Raw genomic sequence first — 14,090 nt, 5'->3', positions numbered from 1 at the left:
GACAGAGATCAGTGTGGTATCAAATGTTTAGCTAATTTTCCTTTCTTGTGGAGTAATAAAAGTTCAGGCATCTGAGTGAGGTTTTGGGCTTCTGTTGGTCTCTGTGTTAGGGTTGGACCCAGGCCAATACCGGGCTTTCAGACAATTCATTGTACTTTTCTTTGCCTCTCTGTCCCAGACAACCCACAGCTTCCTCTCTGCACCTTATTGACCACGTAGTTCATGTTCATTGACAGGGAGTAGAAGTGAAGTGTAGCAGCTTGTAACGTAAAACATCTTTTAAGATCATTGGAACTTTGGATTATGGACAGCAGCATTCAAAAAGTTTACCAGACACTTGACTGTTGAACTGAGATGCATTCAGATGGCTGTATCAGTGTAAGTCACCATTTCCACTGCTCTGATGTGGCCCACCGGGAAGGGTTTGCAGTACTAGAAAGGGGAGGATGTGTCAGTGCCAAGTAGATATGGGCATGGTGCAGACATGCCTCTACTACGGCAAATCAAATTCTCAGTCAGGTGTGATTCCTGTGCTTAGACTAACACTTCTGTCATGATTGCATTGCTTTCTCAGCCATGACCCGGCAAAGCAAACTGATTTTCCCTGACTTTTAAGGCCTTTTGAAAATCACCGTGGATCCCAAAGCACAAAATAATACATAGTTCTTTATGTAGGTTATATATGTATATTCAGATGCACAGCTATTATGCATCTAAATAAACATGCACACAGAGACCCCAATCTTATCTCTGTTCTTTGCTTCTTAGTGCATAAATTTATTTTCGTCTGCACTAAAATGTGTGTTGTTGATATGAGACAGGTTAATGGGATGATCTACTTTTCTCTGTAAAATCAGCCTGTCTGATAGGGATGCTGTAACTACTCCTGGTCACATATTTAATAACACACATACACTCAGACAGCTTGTTACTGAAATAGCAGCTTAATTTACTTATAATATGATTTTTAAAATGTCAATTTTTCTTTTCTGTCTTTCGTGGAAAAGGCATGAGATTTTTTAACAGAAATGCTGAGGACAAAAAAGAACATAAATCAATCCACTCTGTGATCAATTTATTATAATATATTGAGATTCTGGCCTCTAGAAAAGCAATAACTTTGCCAGAAGAAATACGCATGTTTTTCCTTGTTGAAACTTTCTTGAAGTCACGTGCAAGACTTCAATGGACTTTTCATCAGGCAGTTTGTTCTTACATTTAAAAGGCTCCTGGGATATAACATGGCTTTAAGGACAGACTCCTGGGCCCCCAGGATAGAGTCATACCTAGATCAAGCCTAAAAGAATCAGTGTAATCAACCTCTCAAATTACAACGCAGTGTGGCACAGATCTGTTCAGGTGATTCCTCACCCCAAGCCAGAAGTCATAATCATGTAATAATTCCTAGTTAAGTGAGGGTGCGGTCATTTGCTAAAATCTTTGTTTGCGAAACATAAACAAGTTTTTCTTCCTTAGGGAAGAGAGAAAAGGAACAATTATGAGGCTGTTTTTTTCTCATTCAGGTCACAATGTCAGACCATTCTGAGCACAGCAGTGCAGATAAGAGCTCAGATGAAGTTTCCATTAACCACCACGAAATGGGGAGACAAGCTTAGTCATGTGTGTTCTCTGAGTGTTTTTCTCTTCCTTCCATACACCGAGGAAAAATAGATATTTTTCTCTGAAAATTGCTAAAGAATGAATCATGTGAAGGCTCACTTACCATTGTCATAAAGCCTTCAACGTGTGCCTAGCTGCTCCAGTCTCTGGATAAGGCAATTACCTGGTCTGATCAAATTATCTTAAGTCAAGGTAAGTCTTCACTGACGATATTAGCTGCTTCCATCTGGTTTGGGTACCCACATTCCCAGAAGTGGTGTTGCTCTGTGATCTCCAGGCTTGACCTCCCTTGAGGTTGCTATTGAACCTCCCCTGGGTTTTTGGCAATAAATATCTGCTTATCCTCTGACTTGTAGATCCCCAGAAAGGCAATGAAGGAACAGCAAACTGGAATTGATCTGTTTATTAAGTAAGAATGACATTTTGAACTGAGCCTAATTATTGCCGTTTCTGTGCAGGAAAGATAGCTCAAAAGATCCCTCACGGAAAAAAAGTTTATGTTGTGGGACAAAGATATCCTTCTTCAAAGGCTGATTATGGTCACTGTGTCTAGGGGTTTTATTTGGACATACCAGCATCCTGACACGCTAACATTTTTTAGTCAAACAGACAGTGAAAGAAAGAATACCAGGCCTCTATGGACAGATGATGGAAAACATAAATTAAAGTCAATTAATCCATTGTGAGAACAAATTAGGAATAACTAGAACCTTGCTTTGGCCACAAGATGAGTTGTGGGAGTGTTGGCTTGTGTACCAAATGAATACTCTAAAAGTATATGAATGAAATAATAAATCAATCATAATTTTAGATGGCGACCTCCTTTGGCTATAATATTTTGCGTTCTTTTTCCTTTTATAACTAATTAGGCAAGACAGTCATTCCACAAGGTCTTTCTCCATTAAAAAACCCTTATCCAGCAGTTAAATCACCATATTGGGCCTGCAACACACAGATTCCTTTTCAGTTTTCCCATAGGACATTGTAAATCTCACTAAAAATAATTTCAGCTCTTATGAGAGAAGGTATTGACAGTATCTTTTTTTCCACAATACTTTAATATCCTCTTTAGACTCTGCTTTATCTACACACTACATGAAGTCTTGGATTTTCTCTTCTGCACTGTCTTCTGAAAGGGTCACTGGGAAAGATACTACTGGAAACAGTACTAGGTGGGAACAGCAAAGTGTGTTTGAAAAGGCAGATTTTAATTACAAGTGGTGAGGTTTTTTTTTTGCTGAGGTGCATGCAGTTTGTGAAAGGTGACATTGTTTGGCCAGCAAAGAGAGTGGGAACCCCATGTCAGAGATAGTAAAGCTGTGTCCACCCTATTCAAACACCAGGACAAGGACTTTATGGTTTAAGAGAAATAGAGTAGCATTTACCCAACATGAGCTGAAAGCTGTGCAAGCGTGATTGACAGATACTGTGAATTTTGCTGTTAACTTTTCACTTGTGATAATCACCTAATAACATTGATTTTTATTGCTACTGTGTAGCTGGACAGCTTGCTATCAGCTCTTGAGGCAGAAAAAGATCAAAAGGAGAAGAAAATTGCTTATCAGAAAATCAAATGTGTGAACAAGAGGTAGCCTCCAACAAGATTCTCAGAAATGCATGAGTGTCAAGATCTTAATTAAACTTCATTTACAAAAAAAAACAAGTCATATTTTAAATAAAGCAAAACATTTGTCCTGCCATGAGGGTGTTTGGAACTGTGTACAGGACAAACTGACTGCAGTTTTGTTTTAAGCCTGGCACTACAACTATTTATGTATGTAAATTATTAATTTTATAACTTGATATGAACATGTATTTTACATTTTATGCAGCCAAAGTAATACTCAGGCAGTACTTGCTCAGAATAACGTCAGGCAAACATCTTACAAAATAGAGGAATTTTATCAGAAACATTAATTTAAGAGAGAAAACCAGATCTTTGATATAAGTTTTATTACGAAGCCATTCAGAAGAGAATGGTTCTGTGTTAGGAGTAAAAAATGATTTAATTAGATATGGCAAGTGATCAATTTGGCATGCTATGATTAGAAAGACAGCTCTAGTAATTATATATGCAATAAGATGTCCAAATCCATGAACATCTGTTCCTAATCATCAAACTCAGGATATAGAAAAATCTTACATTTGTATTCATTTAGTATCACAGAAACCCAAATCCAAAATGTTCTACTGTGATCTTTATGCAAAACTCCCAACTTTATTTTTAATAAAATAATAAAAAATAGCAAAGTATATGCCATATTTTCAGTAATATCTGAAAAAAAATCTTTGTCGTACAGATAAGCGTTGAGGTAGGCAGAGGTACCACATTATTTATGGTCTGGCTATACACAACATATATAACCAGTATTTGTTAGATTTATTTTTTTTTAATTATTTGAATGGTTATTAGTACAATTACTGGTGTGGATATAATTACAGCAATATGAATGTGCCTTATATTTTATAGGATTTATTCTCCTTCCGATACCAAAAAAGTCTATATACTAGTATAAAGCCCCTTTGTAGGTATATAAATGCACCACTACTTGTAGGATAGAAAAGAAAGGGCAGAAATCCACTGCTTTAATTATCTAAAGGAATCTAGAGGACAGCATTTTGACTTCTTACTCAGTCATTTTAAAAAAAATATTGTTTTCTGTTTGTTTAACTTGGATCATACTGTAATCTGAAGACAAAGTGGAGGACCATAATTCCTGAGAGATAAGGCATGAGAGTTAAAATCTGTACTCACTTGGCCCCTCAAAAATTTTCCAGTAGTATGTAGGGACTTTCTAAATAAAAAAGGCAAGGAAATGAAATAAGATAAAGCAATATCACCACTCACCCATATGGAACACAATGTTTTTGTAGCCATATTGATCAGAAAGATGTAAGAAGAACGAGAATTCTGATTTTCTTCCCTTATAAGGTCTTCCACTGTTCTCTGTTTCAGCAACTCAAAGAAAAAAAAAAACCCAAAACAAAAAAATCACCCAAAAACCCAACCCAGAAAAAAGCCCCAACAACAAGCTAACCCAGACAACCCTACTACCTTACTGGCATTTCAGCAGGACAGTGCACTTGCCAACTGTACTGAAAGCCAACTGTAATTTTCACTGCCAGCTAGAGATTTCCCAGAAATGAAGTTTGCCTGTACTGGCAATTTCACAGTGGAGGCGTTAATTAGAAAAACTAGATAATAAACTATTGCTCATTCATTGTTGCCTAGAACTGGAGGAGTGGAAAGTCTGATCCCTAAAATTGTCCATCCCCAAAGATCCTTTTTTTTTTTTTTTTTTTTGAGAAAGGGGATTTTTTTTTTTTACATCATATACTTATTTCTTGTTTTCCTTGGAAGCTGTGGGAGAACTAGAGGTGTGAAAACTCAACAACTGCGAAACAGCAGGAAAGATATTTTAAACACTCTGTTTCTGGCTTTCTTCTTCTTCATCTATATTGATGTTAAATGGCCACTTAATGTCTTTGAGAAAGAAAAGGAAAGCTTTAAAAGCCTGGTCCTTTTGGTAGAAATCTCTTTAACGTTGAGAACTTTGACTTCTGGTCTGTCAAAATTTAGGTTTCTGAGGGTCTCTGGCTTAAAATCCTTGGCAATGCAGCTAACCCAGCTATGGCTCCGGTCTTCTGGTTGGTGGATTATTACTTTCCTAGATAGTTTCTCTATTTTATTACAATGCACTGTTTTGGGCAGATTTATTTTTCTGTTGTTGAGATTTACTGTTTAATCCCAGAAACATTGAGATACACTTGGTAAGAAAGGACATGGTTTCTGAGGAGGAGTATCTATTTGAAAATGAAATAAGTTTTAAGGTAATCAGAATGTTATTTATGATAATTTTCTATTTCCTTTCAAATGCAAGTACTTGCCCTAGATGTGGTTCTTAACTTAGCACTGCAAGACAAACCTCTCTAAAACATTGAGATATATATATGGATGTCTGCACAGCCAGATTCCTAAAAAGATGTTAACAATTTAAAAATCACTGAATCCTTGTTTTACAAAAATATTATACTACCAAAGTTTACTGCTTTGCCTTGTTTGTGCTGTTTACTTACCCCATTGAACTTTTCTGTTTACGTAACGAAAGTCTCAATAGTTGCCTTTTTTTTCATCACAGCCATACTTCCAAGTCTTTGATAGTATGATAGTCGATAGCCATAAAAATAACGGCCAAGTGATATATTGTCAGACCACCATGCAATAGTTGCATTTATTATGCAACTTTGCTGCCCTTGCAGTCTGCTCTCTTGCTAACTCCCTGCAGGGCAGTTCAGAACATCCCATGGCTCTCCAAACAGCTGACAGCATGCCACAAACATCCATTCCCCCAGAAGAGATGCACAAAAGGCCAGTAAAAGCTGCAAGTTTAAGGTCTGGCGTATCTCGGGGACTGCTGGAACAAGACTGGGGCACTTGATCCCATCAAGAAGCTGGGTATCTCACTTCCCAAAGGGCCATTTGTACACCTAGAAAGCTTAAGAAAAACTTTGAGAAAACACTCAGTTGATGCTAGCTGAGCTCACCTTAGTGCTAACAACATTTATAGCATTGGTTTTTCCCAAGACTAGGATTTGGAAGATACTGGTGCATCAGTTAATGCATGTTAACAGCCTACTACAAACAACGCAATTTTTAGAAGGTTTTAAGCTCAATCAAAGCCTACCCTGAAGTTTTATCATGTTAACTAACTTGAGACCTAGTGCAGGCCAGATGACTGTGACAGTGAAGGAAAGGTACCAGCAAGGGCTGAGCTATCGAACCTTCAGCCCTGCCCAAAGGGGCCAGTCCCAACGGTTCCCATCCTTCCAGCGGGTCTCATGGGACCTGACCTGAGACAATTCAGTTCTCTGACTTGGCAGACAATGACTCTTTCTTTATTGTTTTGCTCAGGATTGCTTTTCTGCCACCTTAGCAAATGGGATCGGCCGTGGAGGAGTCCAAAGTGTGCCAAACGAGTGCAAAAAGGAGGTGTGGGGGAAAGGCCACTGAACAAGTTGCTAGACCAGCTCAAGCTGTGACATGTACCTTTGCCCTCACACCTGCTTTCAGTATGACATAATATTAAGGGTGCTGACAAAGGAGCTCCGCAAACCTTGCTGTTGTAGTTGGAGGAGACATCCTGCCAAAACATGGCTGCTTTGCCACTCTACCAGGAGCTGCTGCCTGGCAGAGGAACGGCACAGGTGCTGATGCCACAGATGCTTCCATGTAAAATTAAGCCCCCAGTGAAGGAGGGTTTAAGGCTCTGGACTTTGCTCTTTTGAAGTGGCTGAGGCAAAAACACGTTCCCCTCTCTCAGCCCTGTGGAGGAGAGGTCGAAACTTCGAGCAGAACGGTGGGAAGGGCAGGTGGGGTTAGTGACCTCTTAAGCAGTCGTGGCAAGATTTGCTAGTGGTGCTGTGTCATCCCTGTACAAACACTGCCTGCCCTTTGGCGAGAGGGGTTGGTAAGGGCATACCAACATCATCAGAAAACTTTCTTCTGTAGGCAGGGCTTCAGTTAGGTCTAACTAGATTGTGAGATGTCAGCCCTTCATCACATTGTGAGGTGTTGAAAATACTACTTTTCAGTTCTCACTGATATAAAGAATACTCTTCCCCTCATCCGTTTCTCTCTCTGGGGCCTTTGCAATTCAGCTCTTGGCACTAAAGTGGTCTGGCTTTCTGAAAGAAAGAATGTGAAAACAAGACTTAAAATGTTTAAAACTTTCTGCTCTAAAAAGTGTGAAACAGTTCATCTGTAAACTCTGCTGTCAAAAAAACCCCAAAACATTAGCATGTAACAAAGTATCCGGGCTTTAATGACACTTACCAATTGCTCGTGTCCTCTAAAACAAACCACCTTAAAGTGATTCTGCCAGTGTGATAATGTCCTGTTTTAGTCTACTGAACTCTATCATGTACCATGGAGGCAGGAGTAAGCAACAGACACACAGGACTCAAAAGAGTTTTGAAAATGAGATTCTAGAATGGAAAATAAGAAAATATAGAATTAATTTCAGAGGGGAAAATAAGAGTTTTTACAGTGTAAGGATAAACAGAGCTTCACATGGCAGAGGGATAGCTCATATATAATTGAGTGGTGTAGGGTTTTTAATTAATATGTGGTGACGCCTTTCATGCCTGTGATACACAGCACTGTAAACAAACTTTGTGCATGTCCAAAGGTGCAGGTGACATTGTGAATTGCCGTATTTCACACCTTCATGCCTTATTCGTGACGTGTGCAACACTGTTGTGTTGTACGTGCTACCGTAGCTTGCTCTGGGGAGCTGTGGAGTGGTCACAAGAAGTGCTTGGGAAGCTTCAATGTCTGGTCCTGCTCCATCTCTGATACTCCTTGGGTGGTCCTTGTGCAGGATAGTATATATTGACAACTGCTTTGCCTCTTGTATCAGCAAGTTGGTGACTTTGCTTGGGAGTTACTGCAGTTGTAGGCCAGCATCTCTCCACTCAGCTTTGGTACCCCTAAGGGGAATGAGAGCGCTCTTGCAGAGTGCCTGTGGGTTAGCATGGGGAAAGAGTTTCTAACCTAAGCAACTACAATCTCTATCACACACCTTCATCATCATCATCATGCTTCCCGCAAAAATCAGGGGCAAAAAGATGAAGTAAAATAGCACCAGTAAATAAAAATAAGTAAAATCACCAGTCTTGGGGCTTATTTCTCCTGGTATTTTATCTTCACATGGAAAAGTGATGTGCCTGTCTGCTACTGTGAATGCTAGGTGTGAAAAACACATCATGCTTGAAGGGAATAAGTGCGTTGTCCACCAGAAAACCTGATTTGCCCACACAAGGCAGCAGATGCCCTCCTGAGGAAGACATGTCTTTTTGATGCTTATGGAATAAAAGTATTTACAATTCTGTAAACACTACTCTGCAAGTGGGGCTGTGGGCTCAGCTTTCTAAGGCACATCTCTAACTCTCTAAGGTGGCTTCTTCTGACACAGATCTGCCTAACTCATAATTTCAAACTCTCAAAAGGAGAAAAATAGAGCTGTAATGACCAACCTCAGCTACAGCCAGAAGATATCCCTTTCAGCCCTCGACTTGTCCAAGTTGCAGCATTACACTTGACAAAAAGGCTAGATGTTCAGGGTCTACAAATGCTTGATCCTGGCATAGGACTGCGCACGCATGTACGTGCAAACAAGAAAGAGGGGGGGAACTCCAAGAAAAATCAAAAGATTTTGGCATGTCATGGCTTTTACATGACAAAAATGTGTGACCAGTAGAACAGTGTAGCAATAATGATTCCTAATGTATCCAAATTTCACAACATTGACATTTTGCAGCTGAATTAATCTTGCATCCCTTGCTGATTGTTATAGCTGCTCTTAGCTTACCATGCCTGACTGATTTTTCAGATAAGCATTAGGGGATTAATAAGATTCAGAATTGTATCTCATTAATTATAACCACACTTTAATGTGAAGTGTGTACCTAAATCAAATGAAGTCCTTTGACAATCCGTATCTCACTGCATACGAATTTATCTGATGTGAAAGTACTGCCTGGCTCTTGAGAGAGCTGCCAGGGAATAACTTTAGAGGACTAGTCCTGTGCAGTGTTACGCACTGGGGAGGGGTAGGTGCTGCTGGATTGGAGGAGAACAAATGTGGGATATGTGACCCACTCCTGCTTGTGCCGGGGCCTGGAGTTCGCAGCTCGAGCGGCATCATCGGCACGACGGCCCGTAACCCTGGCAGGCTTTGCCGCTCGAAGGGGAGGAAAACACCCAGCGCGGATTTTCCCTTTTTTTGGGGGGTGAAATGTGCGGGGTTCCAGCTGAAACGCATGTGACTCCCCTGTGACAGGCGCGGGGCTCCGCCGGTGCGTGAGCGGCCTCCCGCGGGGCCCGTCCCCCCACGCACACGGCACCCTGCGGGCATCCCGGGCGGGGGCGCGGGTCCCGCGGGACTGCGCGGTGCGGCGGCGGGCGTGGGACAACGCTGGTGGCCGCCGCGCAGGGTGGATGCCCTCGTCAGACGGGCGGCTGCGGGGTGGCAAAATGAGAGGGGAAGACGATGCCGGTAACTTCAGTGACACGGAGTCAGGCACGGCCGCCTCCCCCCGCGAGGTCCCCAGCCTGGCTCGGCCGCAGGCAGCGTCTCTCCGTAATGTGTCTTTGCTTGCTTCAGTTTTGGTTTCTGTGGAGGTTTGGTTTGTTTGTTTAGCAAATCGCGGGCATGTTGTGTGTTGTGAGCGGAGCCGAGTAGTTATTTACTTTTGGTTTTTCACGAGGCATCTTTAATTGCGTGCGTGCTGTTCGGTCGGGGACAGACTGAGGAGCCGCAGCGGGATCGTATTTCGCGGCAGGGGTAGATAAAAGAGTTTTATTATATAAACTATTAAAAAAAAAATAGTGCATTCCTCGCCCAGAAAAGCTGTACCTGCCGCCCAACCAAATGCTTCCGTCTGGTGCTGAAACTGCCACCGCGGGAGGCGGGTGTCGGGGGCGGCAGGAGAACTCCGCGGGGTGGGGGCATTTGCAAACCTCGCTCGCTCGGAGCAGCGCAGCAGCCCGGAGCCGCGGCCCGGCGGAGCAGGGCCAGGCGGGGTGACGGTGCCCCCCGGTCCAGCCCCGGGACGGCCCCGGCGCCGCCGACATGCCAGCGGAGAATTCCTCAATGGCGCTGGCCTCGCCCCCTCCCCGAGGAGGCGGAGCTTGCGGGACCGTAAGCCACTCCCCCCCGCGCACGTGTGGAAGCCCCAGCCGCTTGTTCCTCGCGGGCTGACCACGCCCCGCGACAGCCGATTGGTTGTGCCGGCGGTGGTGGGCGTGGCGGTGCCGTGCCTCGCCGTGCCGGGGCGGGCTCCACCCACGCGTGGCGGTGCCGCGCGAGCGGGCGGCGGGGCGAGCACACATCCCGCACGTAGCCCGCGTATTAATCAGCGCGGGGCCATCTGCTGCCTCGGTCCATAAATCGGGCGAGGGTTGCCGTGCGCGGTTCCCACACGGCCCCGTGGGGGGGGAGGTCCCGCAGGCTGCTGGGGCGGCGGCGGCAGCAGCGCGGGGTTCCGGCAGCACCGCTGCCTCCGCACGCCGGGCCGCGGAGCCCAGCCCGTCCCGTCCCGCCGCGGCGAAAGTTTTGCCTCGCCTCGCCTGGCCCCGCGCCGCGGCGGAGCCCCTGCCCGGCTCGGCCTGGAGCCGGCGGCGGCCCGGCGGTCGTCGCCTCCCGAGGCGGGCGCCGGCAGGGCAGCGGCGCGCCCGTCCCCGCAGCGCCATGCCGCTGGGGCACATCATGAGGCTCGACCTGGAGAGAATCGCCCTGGAGTACGTCGTGCCCTGCTTGCACGACATCGGCTTCTGCTACCTGGACAACTTCCTCGGGGAGGTGGTGGGGGACTGCGTGCTGGAGCGGGTGAAGCGGATGCACCGCGACGGGGAGCTGGCCGACGGGCAACTGGCCGGCCCCAGCCGCGGCGTCGCCAAGCGGCACCTCCGCGGCGACCAGATCAAGTGGATCGGGGGCACGGAGGAGGGCTGCGAGGCCATAAACTTCCTCCTCACGCTGATAGACCGGCTGGTGATGTACTGCGGGAGCCGGCTCGGCAAGTACTACGTGAAGGAGAGATCCAAGGTAAGGGGCCGCCGGGCACCGGCTCCCGGCCGGACCGACCCGCCTCGCAGCTCCCGGTGGAAAGTTTCCACGGGCTCCCCCACCCGCCCACCCGTGTCGCGTTCTCGCTGTCCGCGGGTGTCCGTGGCTTAGGCAGCCCCGGCTGGGCTGTCCCCTCAGCACCGCTCGGGGTGTAGCGGAGGCGCCCCGGGCTGCGCGGGGACGCCCGCACCGGGCGGCGGGCGGGCGCGGAGGGCTCGTCCTGCTAAAGCCGCGCCCGGCGTACAGCGGGGCTGCGCCCGCGGGTCCCTCGCCCCGCCGGTGCCGGCAGCGCTCCGGGGCCGCTCACCGCCGTGCTCCGCGCTGGGATGTTCGCCGGGCTCCTCGGCTGCCGAGGGGGAGCGGGGACCGCCCAGGCGGGCCGTACCCCGCCAAAAAAGCCTAGTCTTGACTGTGGCTTTCCTTTGGAGGGTTGTTTCAGGTGGAGGGAGATCGCTCCCTGCGCAGGTACAGGGCTCGGATCCGGTATTTTGGTGGTTTGCGCCCGTGTGATAGTGTTACCCAAAGCAGTTTCATTCGTTACTGCGCTGGGTATGTTCCACGAAATAGGGGATGCTCTGAACACAGCAAACGTTTTGGTTTTGTTTTTTTTTTAAGGGCTTTTCCAGGCTTTGCTGCTCAGAAATGGAGAGGGCCCTTGCCTTGTAGGACACTTACATTATAGGTTTCTTGCCCAATGAAGTTTATTTGCACTTCCAATGTCATTGCTTCAGTTTGGGGTGACTTGGCTGTTCTCTCCATGTCTGTTTTGCTGTGGCAAAGTGGATTGGATTGGAACTAAGTTTGTTTCATTGTCCTGAATGCCGAAAAGATCCCCATTTCTTTGAAACTTGAATTCTATAACATATAGCGTGTTTTCAAAGCATCCACTTCTTTTAGAGGTATGCCAGAAATAGAAACAATGGAACTTTTAAAAAATTACAGAAGTGAAAAATTAGGCATTTCTTTTGGTCCAAACTTGTGCCAAACTAAGGGGACGTGTGAGTGGTGCTGAGATTCTTTTTTTTTTTTCACAGGAAATGAAACGAGCAGTATGGTGATGTTTCCCAATTGCTTGGGAACACCTTAAAACCCGTGTATGCACCCCACCCCCCCACCCCCCAGCCCCACACACCCCTCCCCCCCGCTTCCACACAGTGGTGGGAATAATAAAAGGTTGAAACATTGCTCCTGTACTTAGCTCCACTGAACTACTGATCATCAGTTCAGTTAAGGCTTGGGTGGATTTGGTTTAAAATGAGAGTAGATGGGATTTCAGTTATTCCTGGTGGGAGTCTGGTGTCAGGAGGTATAAATAACCATTCTGCTTTGGCATGCCTTTAAGGTCATCCTAGTTCTTTCTCTGGATGATGTCTGTTTGCCTGATTACTGTTGAAAGTGCATTGCTGGCCACCTGGAGGGGAAAAAAATCGGTGGGTTATTATAAGTTGTACTGGAGTAAAAGGAGGTGGTCCAGCATCTGTACAAGACACTTGGAGACTCAACTGGATGCCTGAAGGCTGTTGGCACTGGCTGGGGAGAAGGGTCCTGGGGAATGACCCTGTGTTGAAGATATGATTTTGAAACTGAGCTGTGGTGTTCTTGCAGTCATTTTTATATGAACGGTAATGACAGGACAAAACTTGTTTTATAAATTGATACCAAGCTACTTGCTCTAAAGAGATTTTTGGCCCTTATGCTTTAGTGTGGAAGGTATCAGACTCCAAACAGTGCATGGAAGTGCTACACAACGGTCCAGGACTGAAAGGGACTCAATATTGTTTGTAAAATGAAATGCAGAGGAATTTCCATCAGAATTAATAGTAACCAATCCCCTTATTACAATAAGTACCATGGATATGTGAGGCCCTGAAATAGCAGCTACCATCTGTAACTGAGATGTGGGATGCGTTCAACAGGAAGATTATTCCCATGACTAACCAACTGACTGCATGCAGGTTCCTACATATAGACGTTTCCCTTCCACCATTAAACCTGCCCGTTTTGCTTGTCTTCTAAAGTCTTGTGAATGGACACACAAAAATCCCAAATTTAAGTTCAGCGTATTTATGTTTTATCTGCTAGATTATACACATAAATGGATGCCCAGAAAGCTTCCATGGCTTAACATTTGGAGGGGCATGGGGTGTTTCAGAGCAACTGGATCAGAACTTTTTAGCTGGACATGTGCTATTCTAATTTATTGTTTTGGGATATAGGTATTAGGTGGGGCTAAGAGTCCAGAAGAATTTGTTTAAAGTGTAAGCCTTTGGCTAGGTGGTAACTCCTCTTGTCATGGAAATGAATCTATGTAATGTTGGCCTCATCTTTCTTTAAAGGTTTGTGCTTTTAAAACAATAGTGTGACTTTAATCTTCAGCCTAAGTGTTGGAACAGAGGGAGAGGTTTGCTTAGTAAATGAACCTCTGTCAGTTTACTGTGCTTAGTGTGATGTGCTTCATGGTTTTTTTTCTTTTTTAAGCTGTACAAACATAAGACAAGGACGACTTGTGTCCAATAAAGTAAGCTTTCCTTGTAGCTACATGAGAGAAATGAGTCAGGATTTTGCCATTTCTAAATAACTTTCAACAGCATTACAAGAAAGTTAAGATTGCATCAAAGAGAATGGATGGAAGTAGAATTTTAAAAGGGTACTGGTTACTGCTGAGAACTGTTCGTTGACATATGAGGGCTGATAATGATATGTAACCTTTCATCTTTGCAGACCAGTGATCCAAATCTATCTTTGGAATCAGTCATATTTAAAAATATTAGCTGGCATGGTTAAACAGTCAAAATAACCAGGTAACGTTCTTTTAAAGGACTCTTCTGTAGACAGACCCAA

The 14,090-nt window shown here is 45.0% G+C and overlaps 1 protein-coding gene across 1 annotated transcript in view; it reads left to right on the top strand.

Annotated features, from left to right (window-relative positions):
* The first annotated feature begins 10,466 nt into the window (after positions 1–10,466).
* The window catches only part of EGLN3 (egl-9 family hypoxia inducible factor 3), a 29,838-nt gene continuing 26,214 nt past the window's right edge, over positions 10,467–14,090 (top strand). The window contains exon 1 of the mRNA XM_064460240.1: positions 10,467–11,228. Within this exon, the coding sequence (XP_064316310.1) occupies positions 10,872–11,228 (357 nt within the window). The 5' untranslated portion in view covers positions 10,467–10,871. The remainder of the gene's footprint in view (positions 11,229–14,090) is intronic.

This window comes from Phalacrocorax carbo, chromosome 9 (assembly GCF_963921805.1).
Source record: "Phalacrocorax carbo chromosome 9, bPhaCar2.1, whole genome shotgun sequence".
Lineage (NCBI taxonomy): Eukaryota > Metazoa > Chordata > Aves > Suliformes > Phalacrocoracidae > Phalacrocorax > Phalacrocorax carbo.
The sequence above is the reverse complement of the archived record's forward strand: the minus strand, read 5'-3'. Positions and strand labels throughout refer to the sequence as shown.